This window comes from Bos taurus, chromosome 7 (assembly GCF_002263795.3).
Source record: "Bos taurus isolate L1 Dominette 01449 registration number 42190680 breed Hereford chromosome 7, ARS-UCD2.0, whole genome shotgun sequence".
NCBI lineage: Eukaryota > Metazoa > Chordata > Mammalia > Artiodactyla > Bovidae > Bos > Bos taurus.
The window spans coordinates 20,902,545-20,918,300 of record NC_037334.1 but is presented as its reverse complement, the minus strand read 5'-3'; the positions used below and the strand labels follow the sequence as shown (position 1 = coordinate 20,918,300).

General features: G+C 56.4%; 1 protein-coding gene across 6 annotated transcripts; it reads right to left on the bottom strand.

The window, feature by feature from the left end:
* Positions 1-707: 707 nt before the first annotated feature.
* On the bottom strand, positions 708-15,208 carry SGTA (small glutamine rich tetratricopeptide repeat co-chaperone alpha). Of its 6 annotated transcripts, none has more exons than XM_024993921.2 (13): positions 15,024-15,208; positions 14,053-14,224; positions 8,250-8,387; positions 7,558-7,664; positions 7,322-7,406; positions 6,316-6,415; positions 5,899-6,003; positions 4,988-5,126; positions 4,259-4,321; positions 3,092-3,129; positions 2,241-2,330; positions 1,930-2,051; positions 708-1,849 (listed from the first exon to the last, which is right to left on the bottom strand). In XM_024993921.2, the coding sequence occupies exons 3-12, from the start codon at positions 8,347-8,349 to the stop codon at positions 1,937-1,939; spliced, it is 942 nt and encodes a 313-aa protein (XP_024849689.1). In that variant the 5' UTR covers positions 8,350-8,387; positions 14,053-14,224; positions 15,024-15,208; the 3' UTR covers positions 708-1,849; positions 1,930-1,936.
* Between the last annotated feature and the right edge of the window lie 548 nt (positions 15,209-15,756).

The window sequence follows — 15,756 nt, the reverse complement described above, 5'->3', positions numbered from 1 at the left end:
CAGCAGTGAGTGGGTAGTCTTAAGCACTGGACCACTAGGGAAGTCTATTATCTCAGTTTTTAAAGAGGGACCACTTCCTCAGGCAGGTAGCTGGAGCGACGTAAATGCCAGTCCACCCTTCCGTGGGACACGGCCAGGACTTGCCTCTCCTTTGCTCTGATAGAGCTCTCATGCCCACAGTAGCATGGGGGATGGACTCCTCTTCTCCCTGAACTTCGTGACTTACCAGCCACCATCCAAGTGGCAGGGAACATGGGGAGGTCACCTCAGCAGGACACAGCAGCTCAAGGTCACTAGAGGCTATGAGGACACCCACTGGAAGCCAGAGGTCACAGCCAAAGAAAGTGGCATGGCCCAAAAGCATTTCCACAGCCCAGCGACCCGGGGGAGTCGAGTGCAGGCCTGACACCCCCTGCACCTACACACGTGTCAGCCGCTGGACAGGGAGTGAGCCAGACCCATCAACACATGGATTTAGCCCAAGGGGGTTCCCAGTCTGACTTCTGGCCTCCAGGATGGAAATACTGTGTGTGGTTAAAGGCCACTAAATTTGTGAGATTGTCTCCAAGGTGACAGGGAAGGCACACACAACCTGGGTCAATGGTTCAGGGTGACCCATGCAGGGTCCACGCTGGGGGTTCCCGGAAGCTCTGGGAGGTGAGGGGGTGGGGGCAGAGCGGCACTGAGAGGTCCACACAGAGGCCAGCAGAGGTCACGATGTCTATTTATTCCCCACACGTTACCTTGTCACCATGGTAGCACTCATGAGTTAGGATGCCTTGCGGGATGTGTGTGGGGCTGTCTCTCTCTGAGTTACCTACACACACAGTACTGGTACGGTGTCGCCTCCCACACGACCTGACACCACCAGGGAGCCTCCAGCAATCCCATCGCAACATTGTGGCATGAGCCACAGTGCCAGGGACCCTCTCCACCCTGCCCTGGGCTGCAGGGACATCCACGGTGGCTGCCTGGTGATCTCAGGCCCAGGCAGGTGGCCATCAGGGACCCCCGTAGCCCCGACCCCCAAGTGGGAGGAGAGCCCGCTGAGGATGCAGGCAAGCCAGGCCAGCAGGACCACCTGTGGACAGAGGACAGTGGCTGGGATACACAGCCAGGCTGGGACAGGCTCAGGAGCCAGCTCAAAGGTCGAGAGGGCCCCTCGAAGTCTGTCGGTTTTAAGTACTGAGAAAAGCATGGCGATCAGACCCGAGTCCATCCGAGCACTGGACTGGAATTCAAGTCCCAGAAATGGGTCGTGTGCATCCAAGACGTCTGCTTCAGCCCCCGCTGGACGCAGAAACTGCCTCCGGGGCACTTGCAACTGGAGTTCCTTGTGTGAAAACACGGGTCTGCTGGGCCAGGCTGGCTGGCAGTGAGCTCGTTCGAGCAGGGGTGGCCAGGGAGGCCATAGTCAACTCAGAAAGCGGCTTCTTGGGGGCTGGGAGGCCCTGCAGACAGACTGGGGGGGCAGGCAGGGGCTGAAGAAGGGGCTTCGGGGCCACGGCACCCCATGGGCCACTTCTTGGAGAGCGGTGAGAAGACCACCCCCACCTCAGAATGTTCTAGAAAATACTTTAGTGACCAGGTCTTCAGGGCAGGGGGCCAGGAGGGAGACGGGTGCTGGTCTGCACTCACAGCTTGCTGGCTCTGTTTCAAGAAGGATCTGGGGGCCGTGAGAGAGTACAAAAAGGGAGGGAGGGGAGGAGGTAAAAGTAAACATCATAAAAATCTGGCTTAACATGCAGGTCCAAGTTCTTTTTCTCTCGTGGGCGATCCAATGGGAAGAGACGGAAAAGGTCAAGAAGGCTTCCTGTTGGCCGGGAAGGACCCGATGGCGCTGGGCAGGCTGGAGGGAGAAACATCTGAGTGGGACCACCTGGCAAGAGACCTGAGGGCCCAAGGTGCCCCCCAGCCCCGGGGACTCACGGGGCGGCTACTCCTGCTGGTCGTCGTTGCTGGCACTGGGAGTCCGACTCCTGATCTGACTGCGGAGCTGCTCTATCAACTCTGGGTTCTGTTGCTGCATTTGCTGAGCAAACTGCTGGCCCCTGCAGGTGGGGGCAGGGGAGGCATGCCTGGGCTCAGCCAGGTCCAAGGCACCTACCCAGCCACCTCTCCCCACCTGACATGCCCCTGGAGGGCAGGGGGACCACTCCCTGGAGAATGAGGCCCCACAGAGCACCCGGGGACCCTGGACCCTACCCCACCCGGGAACCCTGCCTGGCAGGTCCACTCACGCCTGGATGAGACTGGCCAGGTCATTCTGCGAGGGGCTGGTGCCGGGAGTCCCCAGGGGGTTGTGGCCGCCCGAAATCATGCCAGACATGCTGCAAAGAGAGTCCTGGACTTGAAAACGGCTCAGTCCCCTTTTCCCCCTGCGGCCCTGCTCAACCCTTCCCCTCTGCTGGCAAGAGATGTCCCCTGGGACCCAACTCCCCCTGAGCCCACCCTTCTGACTGCAACCTGTCAGTTTCACCAACTTTCCCAGGAACATCCATTTTTTACTCAAAAACAGTGATTCTCAGTGGGGCAGTGCTGCCCTCCAGGGACACTAGGCCATGCCAGTGACACAAAAGACCATAGAATGTCTGAGTCCACTGATGTGAAACACTGTCAGGCCGATCAACAGACGGGTGACTGGTAGTCAGGAGCTGGGAGACCACACTCATGGGGTGGGGCTTCATTTTGGGGTGATGGACGTTCTGGAATTAGATTGTAGTGACCAGCTACAGGACATTATAAGCGTACTTAATGCCATGGAACTATAGACCTTAAGATGGCTAAAATAGGAAACTGTATGCATCTTTTACCACAATAATTTTTAACCACAAGGTCCAAAGAAGAAAGGACTTCCCTAGTGGTCCAGGAGCTAAGAATTTGCCTTGCAATCCAGGAGATGCAGGTTCAATCCCTGCTGAGGAAGTAAGATCCCACATGCCAGGGAGCAACTGAGCTCACGTGCTGCAACTACTGAGCTCGCGTGGAACTGAGAGTCCACACACTGTGATGCAGATCCCGAGTGCTGCAACTAAAACCACAGCCAAAGAAATATTTCAGAAAGACCCAAAGGAGAACAGTGGTCACTTACAGCTGCTGAACCTGGGGATTGTTCATCAGGTTTGATGCCTGAAGAAGAGAACAGACCTGTCAGATGGGGCAGGCTCCCCAACACATCCTGCCACTGACAAGGTTACCCTGTGAGCACCATGGGCCTCCAGTCTAGCACCCGAAGCGCCTGCCTGCCTCTTCCCCAGGCCTCACCACCCATAATGCGCTGCAACCCTCCCCCGCTTCCCTACTTTCATCCTGTCTGGACTCTCATCTTAGGAGATTCCAGGCACCTCGTCACCACCCCAGATGGGGACGCCCCAGAAGAGTTGGTCCCAGTTCTCCTCTGTGGATAAACGATGACACCTGTTATCTCCCCTGCACTGATCCCCTCCCCTGCCAAGTTGGGACGATCTCCTCTGGGCCAATTTTAAGACAAACATGAGCAGAGGTCAGGGAGGTGACTTCCAGGTTGTGGCTCTTTCCAAAAAGGGCAAGATAGCGCTACCACCTGGCCGTGGACCGTCCACCGCCCTTTGTGGCTGTCTCAGGTCACAGTCGTGCGAGCACCAGGCATGGCTGGGTACTAACAGCACTGCACAAAGCCTCGGGGGGCTGTGACCATTGACCCCAATGGACGAGGCCAAAGGAGTGGCCACTGCTAGCTGCGTTCCCTGGCTGGGTGTCCTCCTGCCTTGTGGCCATCTGTCCCTGGATGAGAGCAGAGGCCCAGCTACAACATGGGAGGCCAGACATGTCTCATCAGGACAGACATTTCTCTGGCAGCTGGGGCTCCTCTTCCTGATGGTCTGAGACCCTGGGGCCCCTGGAGCCAGCAGTGAGCCCTGAGGACCAGCAAGACCACCTGGAACTGCACAGGCGTGTGGACACGCCAGGCGCCTGCTCCCGGGGAACACCCTGTGCAGAACACGCACCTCTGCACAGAAGGTGGCCTTTCTCTGGGGCCCCCACGCCCTGCCGAGTCTCATCTGCACCTCAGGGAGCAGGTGTAGCCATCTGTAATAATCGTGTTCACACTGAGAAGGGGCTCAGCATGGGGTGCAGGGCTGGGAGAGGTGGGCTCAGTCTGCTCCCTGTGCTTGACATTGAGGAGTCTGACAGAGGGTGCTGCAGGTACCCCCTCCCTGGGACGTCTGTGGCTGTTCTGACAGTAGGCAGGGGCAGCGGGGGCAAGTGAGGCCATTACCATGCTCATGAAGCTCGGGTTGTTCAGGAGGCCTGCGATGTCAAAGCTGCCAACACCTCCCGTCTGCGGATGAGAAAAACCCTGCTCAGTGGTGCCGGGACACAGGACCTCGAAGGCTAGTCCCCAGGAAGTGAGGGGTAAAGTTTCCCATGGGGGGCGTGCTGGAATCCTGGGCATCCCTGCAGCTCAGGCGGTCCAGGCCTGCAGCCAGAGGGAGCTTTGTAGAAGGAAGCACCACGTGTGGGTCACCCAGGAGGAGCTCAGCATGTTAACCTCAGCTTTTACTTTGAAGCTGCCTGAGAAAGGACAGTGTCCTCCGAGAGTGGCAAGTCCTTAGAGACAGTAACCAACTCGTCCATGACTGCACCTTTCACTTGCACACCTCCCAGCACAGGCCAACATGACCCCTCCTTCACAGGGCCCCCACAGGTGGAGCCACAGTCCCCACCCTGGTCACCTCAGATCACTCACACTAGGTACCCCGAGCCTGCTGGCCCTGAGGGCTGACTCCTGCCCAGGGAACCACTGATAGGCTCTGGTCCCCACCCCGAGGGGTGGCTTCCCTGGGTGACACGCCCCCTTCTGTTTCCGGGATCAGCCCCTTCTCTCAGGACAGGACCCCGCTGAACAGAGGACCAGCCCCCAGCACCAGAGGGTCTCCACACCCAGCTCTGGCCTTGCCCTCCAACCCAGCTGCCCCACCCCCAATCGCTGTCCCACGGGACTCACGGGACTGGGTGCCTCTCTCAGCCGCAGCTCAGCCACCTTGAGGTTGGACTTGTAGGTCTCATTGTCTGGATCCAGCTCCAGGGCCTTTCTGTAGTAGGCCACGGCCTCCGTGTGCTTGTTCAGGCTGGATAGTGCCAGGCTGCAGATGGAGGGACGGAGGGCATGGGGGAGGGTCCAGGAGGCAGCCCCAGTTCTCGTGGTGGGGGGTCAGAACCCTACCTCCCTGCTTGGCAGAGCTGGTCTCAGGTGCATCCCGGGACTACCCGGGAGTTCATGCCAAGGAGGCGCCTCAGGATGGGCTGCAGGCCAGGACACCAGCCAGCCACCCCCAACATCCACAGAGGGAAGTGCTAGAGACAGTTATAAAACCCACCTCCACTGATGACCCCCCCGAGTGCCAGGTGGGGTGCACCCTGAACCCCATGGGGAGAGATGCTCTGCCTGGGACCCTCCCCAGCCTCGCCCTCCATGTCTCTGCATCTGCTGTCCATCTGTTTCTTCACAAAAAGCTGATTAAGCTAAATGACACAGGAATTTCCTGATAGTCTAGTGGCTGAGATGGTGAACTCTCAATGCAAAGGACCTGGGTTTGATCCCTAGTCCAGGAACTAGATCCCACATGCCCCAACTGAGAATTCACAACTAAAAGACCCTATGTGCCACAACTAAGACCCATTACAGCCAAAGAGATATTAAAAAAAGAAAAATCACCTAAATGACATGTCCTCCTGACTTTTGTGAGCCTCATGGGGAATCGCTGAGCCCAGGGAGGGGTCATAAGAACTGTGACTTACGCCAGGGGGTCAGAAGCTCAGGTGTCAGCCTGGACTTGGGATGGTGTGGGGCTCTGTCCCTAACACAAGCACCCCGGGCAGACGGTGTCCGCCGGGTGGATGGGCAGGCACACTCACCCCATTCTGCCATAGGCCTTGCTGTAGGACGGGTCTATGCAGATGGCCCGCTCGCAGTCCTGCACTGCCCCTGCATAGTTCCCCAGTTTGCTGTAGGCTGCGGCTCTGGGGGAGGACAAGCAGAAAGGTCGGGGAGCCAGCTCCTCCTCGCAGCCCCTCGCCCGGTCTCCCTGGCTACCTGGTGGGGCAGAGGCAGGGTCGCCGAGAGTGGGAGGCCCTGGCAAGCTGAGTGCCCATGCTTGGTACCTGTTCATGCTCACTCACGCCTGGCTACCCACCCAGCCAGGTGTGTCATTTAGGATGGCAGCTGAGGCATCGTCATCCCAGCCTTGGGTGTGACCACTCTCCCCATTCTCTCCCACAGCCTGCCCAGGCCCCTGCCAGCAACTCCCTCCTCCCCTATACTCCAGGTTGCACCTGTTACAGAAGTAGACGGCATTGGCAGGGTTCAGCTCGATGGCTTTCCCATAGAAGTGCACAGCGGCCTCGAAGTTCTCTACTTTCATCTGCTCATTTCCTAAAGAAAAAGGAAAGGATACATCCATCCTGGGGTCGGAGGCAGCCTTCTTGGCTCTCTTGGCTTCCCTGTGAGGGGATGGGGTTTTAGGGCCCAGGACGTGACACTCAAACACAGGTCAGGCTGGTGCCAACTGTCGTGGCCCTGGCTGTGCCATTTGGGAAGCTAAGCCTCAAATGCCATCACTCTTGCTCGTTCCTTCAGAAACAGCCCAGTTTTAATGAGATGGAATTCATATACCACAATCCTACCCTTTAAAACTATATAATTCTGCAGTTTTTAGTATGTGCAGAGTGGCCCAATCATCACCACTAACTCCAGTACATTCCATCGGCTGAACATAAGCACCAATAGCTGTTACCACTCCCCAGTCCCTGACAACCAGGAACCTACTCTCTGTGTCTGCGGATCGGCCTGCTCTGCACATTTCCCATCAGTGGAAACACACCCTTTGTGTCCTTCCGTGTCTGCTTCTCTCACTGAGCATCGTGTCCTCAGGGTCTGTCCACATGGTAGCGAGTGTCAGTGCTTCACCGCTTTCTGGGACTAAGTGACATTCCCGAGTGTGGAGAGACCACATGTGTGCATCCACTCATTGGCTGATAGGCAATGGTTTCCGCTATGAGCACAAGTGCACAAGCACCTTTGTGGATGTGTTTGCACACCTTCTGGGCATACCCCTGGGAGGACCCACTGGGTCATGTGGTCACTCTAACCACTTGGGAAGGTCCACAGTGGCCTTGCCATTTACATCCCTCCCACTGAGGGTCTGACTTCTCTATGTCTCCACATCCATGCAGAAGCCCCTGACCCCGACTCCAAGGCTGGCTTGCCATCTACTCTGACGGACCGGCTGGCTTCTACTTCCTGCAGCATCTGGAGACCAGGTTGTGGGGCGCTCCTCACCTTCAGTTTTGAGGCGTTCTGCCTCGGCCGAGTCCTCCTCCGAAGGCGGGGTTTCCTGGGGGCTCCTCAGATCTGGCGGCAGCTCCTGTCCCCAAAGCGAAATTGAGTTGCTGGAGAGGCAGTAGGAAACCACCGTCCCCCTGCCCCACCCAGCTCAGCACCCTTCATGCCTCTGGGGGTGACTCAGGCCCTTGTTCTGCGACCGACCCATGGTCCCGTGGGACCTGAAGGCTCACCTTGCCCGCGGCAGCTGCTTCAAATATTTCCGGAAGAGTCTGGGGGAGCGCGAGGTCACTGTCCTCCACCGTCACCCCAAAAGCGGTCTCCAGGCACTGGATGGCAACTGCCAGGGGAATGGAGGTACACTCTGCTGACCCCAGCCCCGAGACTGCAATCTTGGCAGGCAAGATTCGAGCTTCCCTTCTAGGGCCAGCTTGCCAAGGCCTCGGAATGCATCGGTTGTGGTTCTGATTCCTCGGGGAAGTGGAAGACGGACCTACCCCTCGAGCCATGAGGCTGGGAGGAGAGGGGACAGTGCTATCCCTGCCTAGCAGGGAGCAGATGGTGACCTCAGGGCTGTCTGTGGGGTCACAATGCTGGGGCCGCCCAGGTGGTCTGACTGCTGGGTCTGGCCTGGGGTCCTCAGCCTCATTTCCATCTTTGGTGGATAGGGACACACATTCAGGGGGAGGGATTCAGAACCCTAGGGGGCTGTGCCTGACTGTAAGAGCAAGTGACAGAAAACCAGCAGGGGGCCCAGCGTCCCTCCCTGTGAAAGAGGACGGGGACCGGCCCATCACACTCACCCCACAAAGCTCCTGGGCACTGATGGGGGAAGGAAGGAGGAGGATGGGGGAAAGTAGCTGGCAGCAGGGGGCAGAGGACCCAAGCTCCAAGGAGGAAGGGAGACCAGTGACCCCCCACATACCTTCCAGGCTTTCCTGGGCATCAGACGAGAGCTCCCCATGCCGGAGCTGGTCGTGCAGGAAGCGGATGATGGCGTAGGCCAGACGCTTCTTGTTGTCCATCGTGAGGTGGGAGGACACACGCCTGGGAGCTTCAGGACCTGCAGACATAGAAGGAGACAGGCCTGGGGGCTTCAGGATCTGCGGACATGGTTCAGGGCATGAGGACAGGGTGGCAGGGACAGCCAGGCCTTTCCCCCTCTGCCCCCACATTCACCATCATGCACCTCTTGCCCCAGACCATCCAGGCCCCAACACACCCCACCCTGCAGGAGCCACTTGAACTCACTGGCTAGCTGTATCTGCTCAATGAGAGAGGCAGGAAAGTTAATTCTCCTCATTTCACATAGGGGACACTGAGGCCACCCAGAGCCCCTGGCAGTCCTGCCTGATTCCTGCCTCAGGGTGACATGGCCCTGGGCCCAGTGGTCGTCACTCCTCACCAGCTGGATGGGATACACAGGGCTCCCCAGGGACACAGAGGGTGGGCCACAACCCTACCTGCTGCTTCTCTACACTCAGGACAAGAAAACATTCTGACATTCCAAGTCCCAAACATTGGGGGAACAAGCACTGTCCATGAGGGTCAGACAGGACCAACTGGTGGGCCTGAGCAGACCAAAGGCCCAGAGGGCACTGACTGCCTCCCTTCCAGGCCGCCCAAGGGCCTCCTCTGGGTTCCAGCACACCCTGCTGTATTCCTAGGCTTTGTGTGACCATTCCCGGGACACCCTGGTGACACTTATGGTTGTCATGGCTGGGAAGGCAGGCCCCCACAGTGCCATGATGTGCCAGGTACTTCACATCCCTGCAGCTTTGCCCCCTGCAGGGGACCACCTCCCAGTCAGAGAGTAAACAGGCTCAGAGAGGGCAGCCCATGTTTGCCAGGGCTGCAGAGGGCTGACCTGGCAGCTGGGATGTGCAGTGTGAAATATCCTGGTTCCCCTAACATGCTCCCATGGGGTGAAGAGCCTGCGTGGCCTAGAAATCGAGGGGCAGCCTCCCGGCCGACTTATCACTAACCCATCACTGGTCAGTGACAGGTAAATCAAACTAGAGCAAGTCCTAAGCCCCAGGGTTTGCACACTGGCTGAGAGCAGGCGGGTGCTATCCACCCTCGGCCCTCAGGTTCAAGACATGTGACCCTGGAGGCACTTAGGGCCCTGTTTCCGGTTTGCAGAAAACTACATCACTGACAGTTTAAAGAAAGGAGAGAAGGCAGACACAAAAGGCCACACAATGTACGATTCCACTGATGGGAAATGTCCAGAACAGGCAAATCCACAGACACAGAGAGTGGGTCCCCGGTTGTCAGCGACTGGGGCTTCTTTCGGAATGTTCTGGAAGTAGAGGTGACAGCTGCACAGCACTGTGAATGTACTGAAGTCTACTCAATTTTATAGGATGTGAATATCTCAATTTCTAAAAAGTGAACTTGAAGAAGCGGTGTTTTATGCAGCTGGACAGGGCATCTTGGCCACCATCCCACTCCCCAAAGCTCTTCAGGGTGGGGGAAGTGGAATGACTTTCCTCCCCCATTTCTGGACACAATGAGCCTTTACCAAGCAAGTGCCTTTGGCTCAAGCGTATCCCTGGAACCAGGAGGTCTAAGGTCAGGATGGGCCAGGGCACAGAGGGCAGATGGCCAGCACTGCAGCCACAGGATCTTAGGAACAACACAGAGGGGCCATGGAGACCAACCCACACAGCTCACGTGCTCAGAGGACAGTGAAGCCCCCAACACTGAGTCATATTCCCCAGCTGAACCAGCAAGCTGCCACCCAAAATGTCAACTACGTTCTGGTTTTTCAGTTCAGTTGCTCAGTCGTGTCCTACTCTTTGCGACTCCATGGATTGCAGCACACCAGGCTTCCCTGTCTTCCCAATCTTCACCACCTGGTTTTCACAGGTATTTGTTTTGCAAACAGCAGCTTCATTCACCACAGCCAAAAGGCGGACACAACCCAATGTCAGTGGATGGACGATGGGTCAATAAATGTGGTCCATCCACATAGTGGAAGATTACTCAGCCTTAAAAAGAAAGGAGGTTCTGACACCTGCTACAACCTGGACAGACCTTGAAGATATGATGCTCAGTGAGAGAAGCAGACACAGAAGAACAAATACTGTTTTGCTCTACTCATAGGAGGTCCCTGGAGGAGTCAGATCCATAGAGACAGGAAGTAGATAGTGGGGCCAGGGGCTAGGGGAGTGGAGTCAGTGTTTAATGAGGTCAGAGGTTCAGTTCAGGAAGATGAGAAAGTTCTGGAGATAAGGGTGGGGATGGTTGCATGACAATGTTGAATGTGCTTAATGCCACTGAACTGTGCACTTTGAAATAGTTAGGATGGTGAATTTTACATTATGTGTATTCTACTGTAATTAGAAAAAAACTTGTTTTCAAAGCTCAAAGTGGTCCTCTTAGGATGCAGACCTCTGAGACCCCAGGACCCTAGTCCTTTTGTATATTCTGCTCTAAATCAAGGGTCAAGGGCCACACCTGGCAGCCATCCATTTAGCTGAAAATGTCTTTTGCATTCATATGCTACAGAAGTGCCTCCATAATATGCTTGGTTTTCCTCACTGCCCCCAAACCCCAGAGAATTTACCACCTGGCCTTCATGTTTACCAGCTCACCCCCGACCCCTCTGATGACTTCTCACTGAACTGGATGGAAGGGTGTCAGGGTCTCCCAGAGGGGGATCACATGTCAAGGTGACACGGTAATGTCACAGGACTGGGTAGCTGGGGCTCCCCCATGTGTTCCAGGCAGCACTTTGGGGCATGGTCCCCCGTCATACCCATGGGAGGCAGCACTAGGTCACTGAGATTCATGCTGGGCTGGGAGGGTACGGGGCAGGGGGTCTGCTTTCCCTCCCAGGGAATAAATGTGGCCTCTGTGACAACAGGCATTTACTTAAGAAAATAAAGGGCAACCTGATGTCTATGTGAGCAAGCTGTAAGGATGGAGGGAGTGACTCTGAGGGGTTGCTGGGGGTCCAGGGAATTCAGAGACAAAGTCACATGTGTTCCCTGCACACTCTCAGTTCTTCCAGCCCCACCCCCCACCATACCCCAGGACCTTCACATGTGCTGCTAACAGCCCTCTCCCCTGACAGATGCCTCCCTTGAGGCCACTGATGCCTGGTTTCCCACTTCCAGGGCTTCTTCTGGTCTATGACAGGACCTTCTCCCAAGGTTTGGCCCCCAATCTGACGTACTGAGCGCCAAGACCAGGGCCCTGGAGCCCACCCAGGGATGATGCTAGGCCCTACAATCTTAATGCCTCAGGCCCAGCAGTCTCCATCTGAGGCCAGCTCCTCGTCACCCGCTGCCTCAGGGCTGAGATGCTCTGCGCTCCATCTGAAGGGCGCCCAGTGGATGTTCTCACTCTCTCCTATAAAACAGGGTAATGGAGGCTGCAGGGAGATTCCAGCACCTCATGCAGGTGTCTCCCCCAGGCTCTACAGACATGGGGGGCTGGGGAGAATGTGCACTGAAGGGTGTTTAATAGCACCCTCTGCATCCATCTTCTGGGAGAGGGGGTGGGGTGGGATGGGATGCGACAAGACTGGGTTCCATCACCATGTGACCTTTGAGGTCCTGGGACCCTGATAATACTTAAATACACACCTGAGTGGAAGGGCGGGGAGGTGACCCACTGTGGGGAGGTGACACTGGGGCCCTCCTGTTCATACTGTCTGACCGTCGGGAATTTATTGTGGTGTCCAGTGTGAGCAGGCATCAAACTCAGTATTTTTCTCAAATGTGAGTGCAGGGGCCTTCCCCTGCGGCATAGCTGACAAGGGGTCAGGTCACTGTGCAGGGGGCATCCTGGGAGCTGGGATGGGGCAGCATCCCTCTCCCTCACACCCTCGATCCCAGGAAAATCCCCCCACCCTACCCAGGGTGTTGCCAATCACAAAAGTCTCTAGATGTCACCAAACCCCCAGCTGAAAGTCAATGATACACACCAAGTGGGAAAAATAAAGGGCAGATTTTCTGGCCAAATGACTCGGCTGTGAACTTTCAGCAAACCCTGCATTCGCCAAGTATTTTGGGTTACACGGGGCTTCCCAGGTGGCTCAAATGGTAAAGAACACACCTGCCAATGCAGGAGACAGAAGAGATGCAGGTTCAATCCCTGGGTCGGGAAGATCCCCTGGAGGAGGGCACAGCAACCCATGCCAGTATTCTTGCCTGGAGAGCCCCATGGACAGAGAAGCCTAGAGAGCTACAGTCCACAGGGTTGCAAAGAATCAGACACGACTGAAGCAACTCAGCACACATGCACGCTGGGTTTCAGGACTGCAGACAAGAGACTGCGAGTCTGCAGTGGGACTGGCACCTGTTGGACACAGGCAGTCCATGCGAGTGGCCACTCTCCTCCCTCTGGATGGCCCACATCACCTTCCTGCTCCCAGCAAAGTGAGTACAGAAACGCTGGCACATGCTCTTCCTCAGCTGCTACTGGGCACCAGGGGCTCGGGAACAATTCCGGCTTGTCAGGCTTTGGCTGGGGAACAGAATCCTCAGCAGGACCGTTCTCTCTCACAAGAACAGCAAGGGCTTTGTGAGGCCCAGAAGGCTGCAGGGGCACTGGCTGCAGGCATGGGGTGCAAGCAGGAGACTGGCCGGGAATGGACAATGGCCCTGGGGTGTGGCTGAGGCCAGGGACCCAGTGCCAGTTCCTCCCAGTGCCTTCAGAAGCCCTGCTGGCTCTCCATCCACCTTTCCATTTTCTCACTAAAAACACCCCAGTCTCAGGAATGCCCTGGGTGTCCAGTGGTTAAGAATCTACCTGCCAATGCAGGGGACATGGGTTCGATCCCTGGTCGGGGAAGATACCACATGTGGCTGGGCAGCTAAGCCCAAGCACCGTAACAACTGCGCCTGTGAACGGCAACTACTGAAGCCCAGGTGCCCTAGAGCCCTGGCTCTGCAACAAGGGAAGCCACCACAATGAGAAGCCCACACACCACAACTAGAGAGAACTCCCGCTATCTGCAACTAGAGAAAGTGCATGCATAGCAACAAAGACTCAGTGCAGCCAAAAATAAACACACAATAACAAAAATGTATAGAAAAGACTATAGCTCTCAATACAGGGCAGTGCTTAACCCGATTTAGGGCCACTTACCCTTCCAGGAAGACTTAATTATAAAGCCCTGAATGAAATCCTTGGAGTGCCCAGCACTTACAAACCTGAGCTGTATACTCTACCCACACTTGCTTATTTCAAGGGTCAGCAAACATCTTCTGAAAAGGGCCAGGCTGAGGACGTTCAGCTTCCCAGGCGCCAGGTAACATGTGTGTGATCCAGTGGGCTCTATCCCACAAAACCTCATTCACAACAGGCTGCAGGGACTTCCCTGTGGTCCAGTGGCTAAGCCTCCATGTTCCCAATGCAGGGGGTCCTGGTTCGATCCCTGGTCAGGGAACTAGATCCCTCCCCGCCAAAAGAGGCTGCAGTGGGATTTGGCCCCCTGGTCACCGTTTGTTTAATCAAACTCCCACTGTACAGCATAAAAAACTGAGGCCCAGAGGGATGGGAGCAACCTCCAAGGTCATCCAGGGAAGATGCATATCTGCAGCTTTGAACCTGCGCAACCTGATTCCTAGAGCTCCAAACTCCAAAATACCCTTTCCTCACCCACAAATATGGACACCCACACCAAACCTTGCATGTGATTTCTTGGGGGTTCACACCCTTCACCCCTTCTGGACAGCACGGGTGAAAAACCACTAGTCTGAGGTAGGACGTACTTTAGCACTGTGGACATTGAGGGCCAGACTGTTCTCCGTGGGGCCATCCTGTGGATTGTGGAGCAGCATCCCTGGTCACCACCCCCTTGATACCAGGAGCGCCCCTGGTTGTGACAGCCATAGACGTCCCCAGACATGGCCCCGTGTTCCCTTTGAGGACAGAATGCCTGGCCTAGGAAGAGGAAAAGCAGACAAAACAAATAACCAGAGAGAGAAACAAAAGAAAATGGGAAATGTTGCTGGGCGGAGATGCAGAGTGCTCACGCATTTCCTGGCATCTGATAACAAAACCATCTGTCCTCTAGGAAGCTCTAGACAAGTAGCAAACCCTAATGAAAGAGGGTTCCACGTGTACTTAACCTCATAAAGACCCTAAGAGACATACTTCTACAGCCCCTATTCGTGGCAGGAAAGGGTCGTGGAGGGGGCAAGCGACTTGCCCAAGCTCACAGAGCCAGCGAGAGGTGGACGAGCCGGTCCTTAGCGCCAGATTTCGCCCCCGTCTCCGGCACAACAGGCAGAGGTCGTCCTCGTGAAATTGGACTAACCGCTGCTGATCTCTTGGAGCTGTCACTTCGCGCTGGGGGCCCTGCGGCTTTAGTCCTCTCGGGAAGTCCCCCTACCCCATGCAGGGACTGTGACGACGCCCGTTATCTGGAGGGGGAAACAGGCTCCGAGAAGCCAAGAGGCTGGTCAAGGTCACCCAGGTGGACAGTGGAGGAGCCGGGTCAGGGAGCCCCGACTTGAACCCCAAGGACCGGGGCCCCGATTCAAAAAGACCATGTTTCCGGGACACAGCGGACACCCAGCAAGTGCTCACTGCGTGCGGGGCGCTATGCCTCCCGCTATCCACCCCCGGGCCTCCTAATCCGCATTTCATAGGCCTTGAGTCCAGAGGAAGGAAACCTGGGCAGCCAAGGGCTTGCCCGACGCGGTCTGGCCTCAGTTTCCCCTCCGCGCCGCCCACTCACAGCACTCCGCAAATCATGGCGACCCCGGTCCCGGACCGACGTCTTCCTACGGGCACAGGAGCCCCAGAAGCCCCAGACGCCCCGAACTGCGGACCTCAGGCCCATTCGGACCTGCGCCGAACCCCCCGACTCACCTCTCACGCAGCCGAACCCGGGACCCACCGACGGCTGCGCCTGCGCACCACGGCGCCTCCCGGTCCCGCCCCCCCCCCCAACTGAGACGCCTGCGCAGACGGCCTGGCTTTCATTCTGCGCAGGCGCGCCAATTATCAAGGCTGGCATAAGGGGAAGTGACGCACTTTAGAGGCTGGGACAAGCTAGTCGTTAGGGCAACCAACCACTGCGAGCGAATGGAGGCCGGAAATCAGGACTGACTTGTCCTCTACAGCGGGAATGGAGTGGTGCATCATGGGACGGTGGAGGATTCTTGTGGGTTGGCTGAGTCTTCACGTGGTGCCGAGTGGGCCACGTGGTGCAGCTGCGTTTGGGTATCTGGCGCCTGGAGCATCATAGACTATCTTTGAATTCGAGCAACTGTTATTTATTTTCTTTACTCATCCATCCTCCAACAAGTGAATTATTTTATTCATTCAGTCCATCAGAGTAAAGTATAATTCACAGATTTTTGTTCACAGCAGGTGCCTAGTAGTCAACGAATATGCACGCCAACTATAAAGGGAAATGTTTGCTCTCATTACCTTGTATTGCGGTACACTGTAAACTAGTGAGTGAG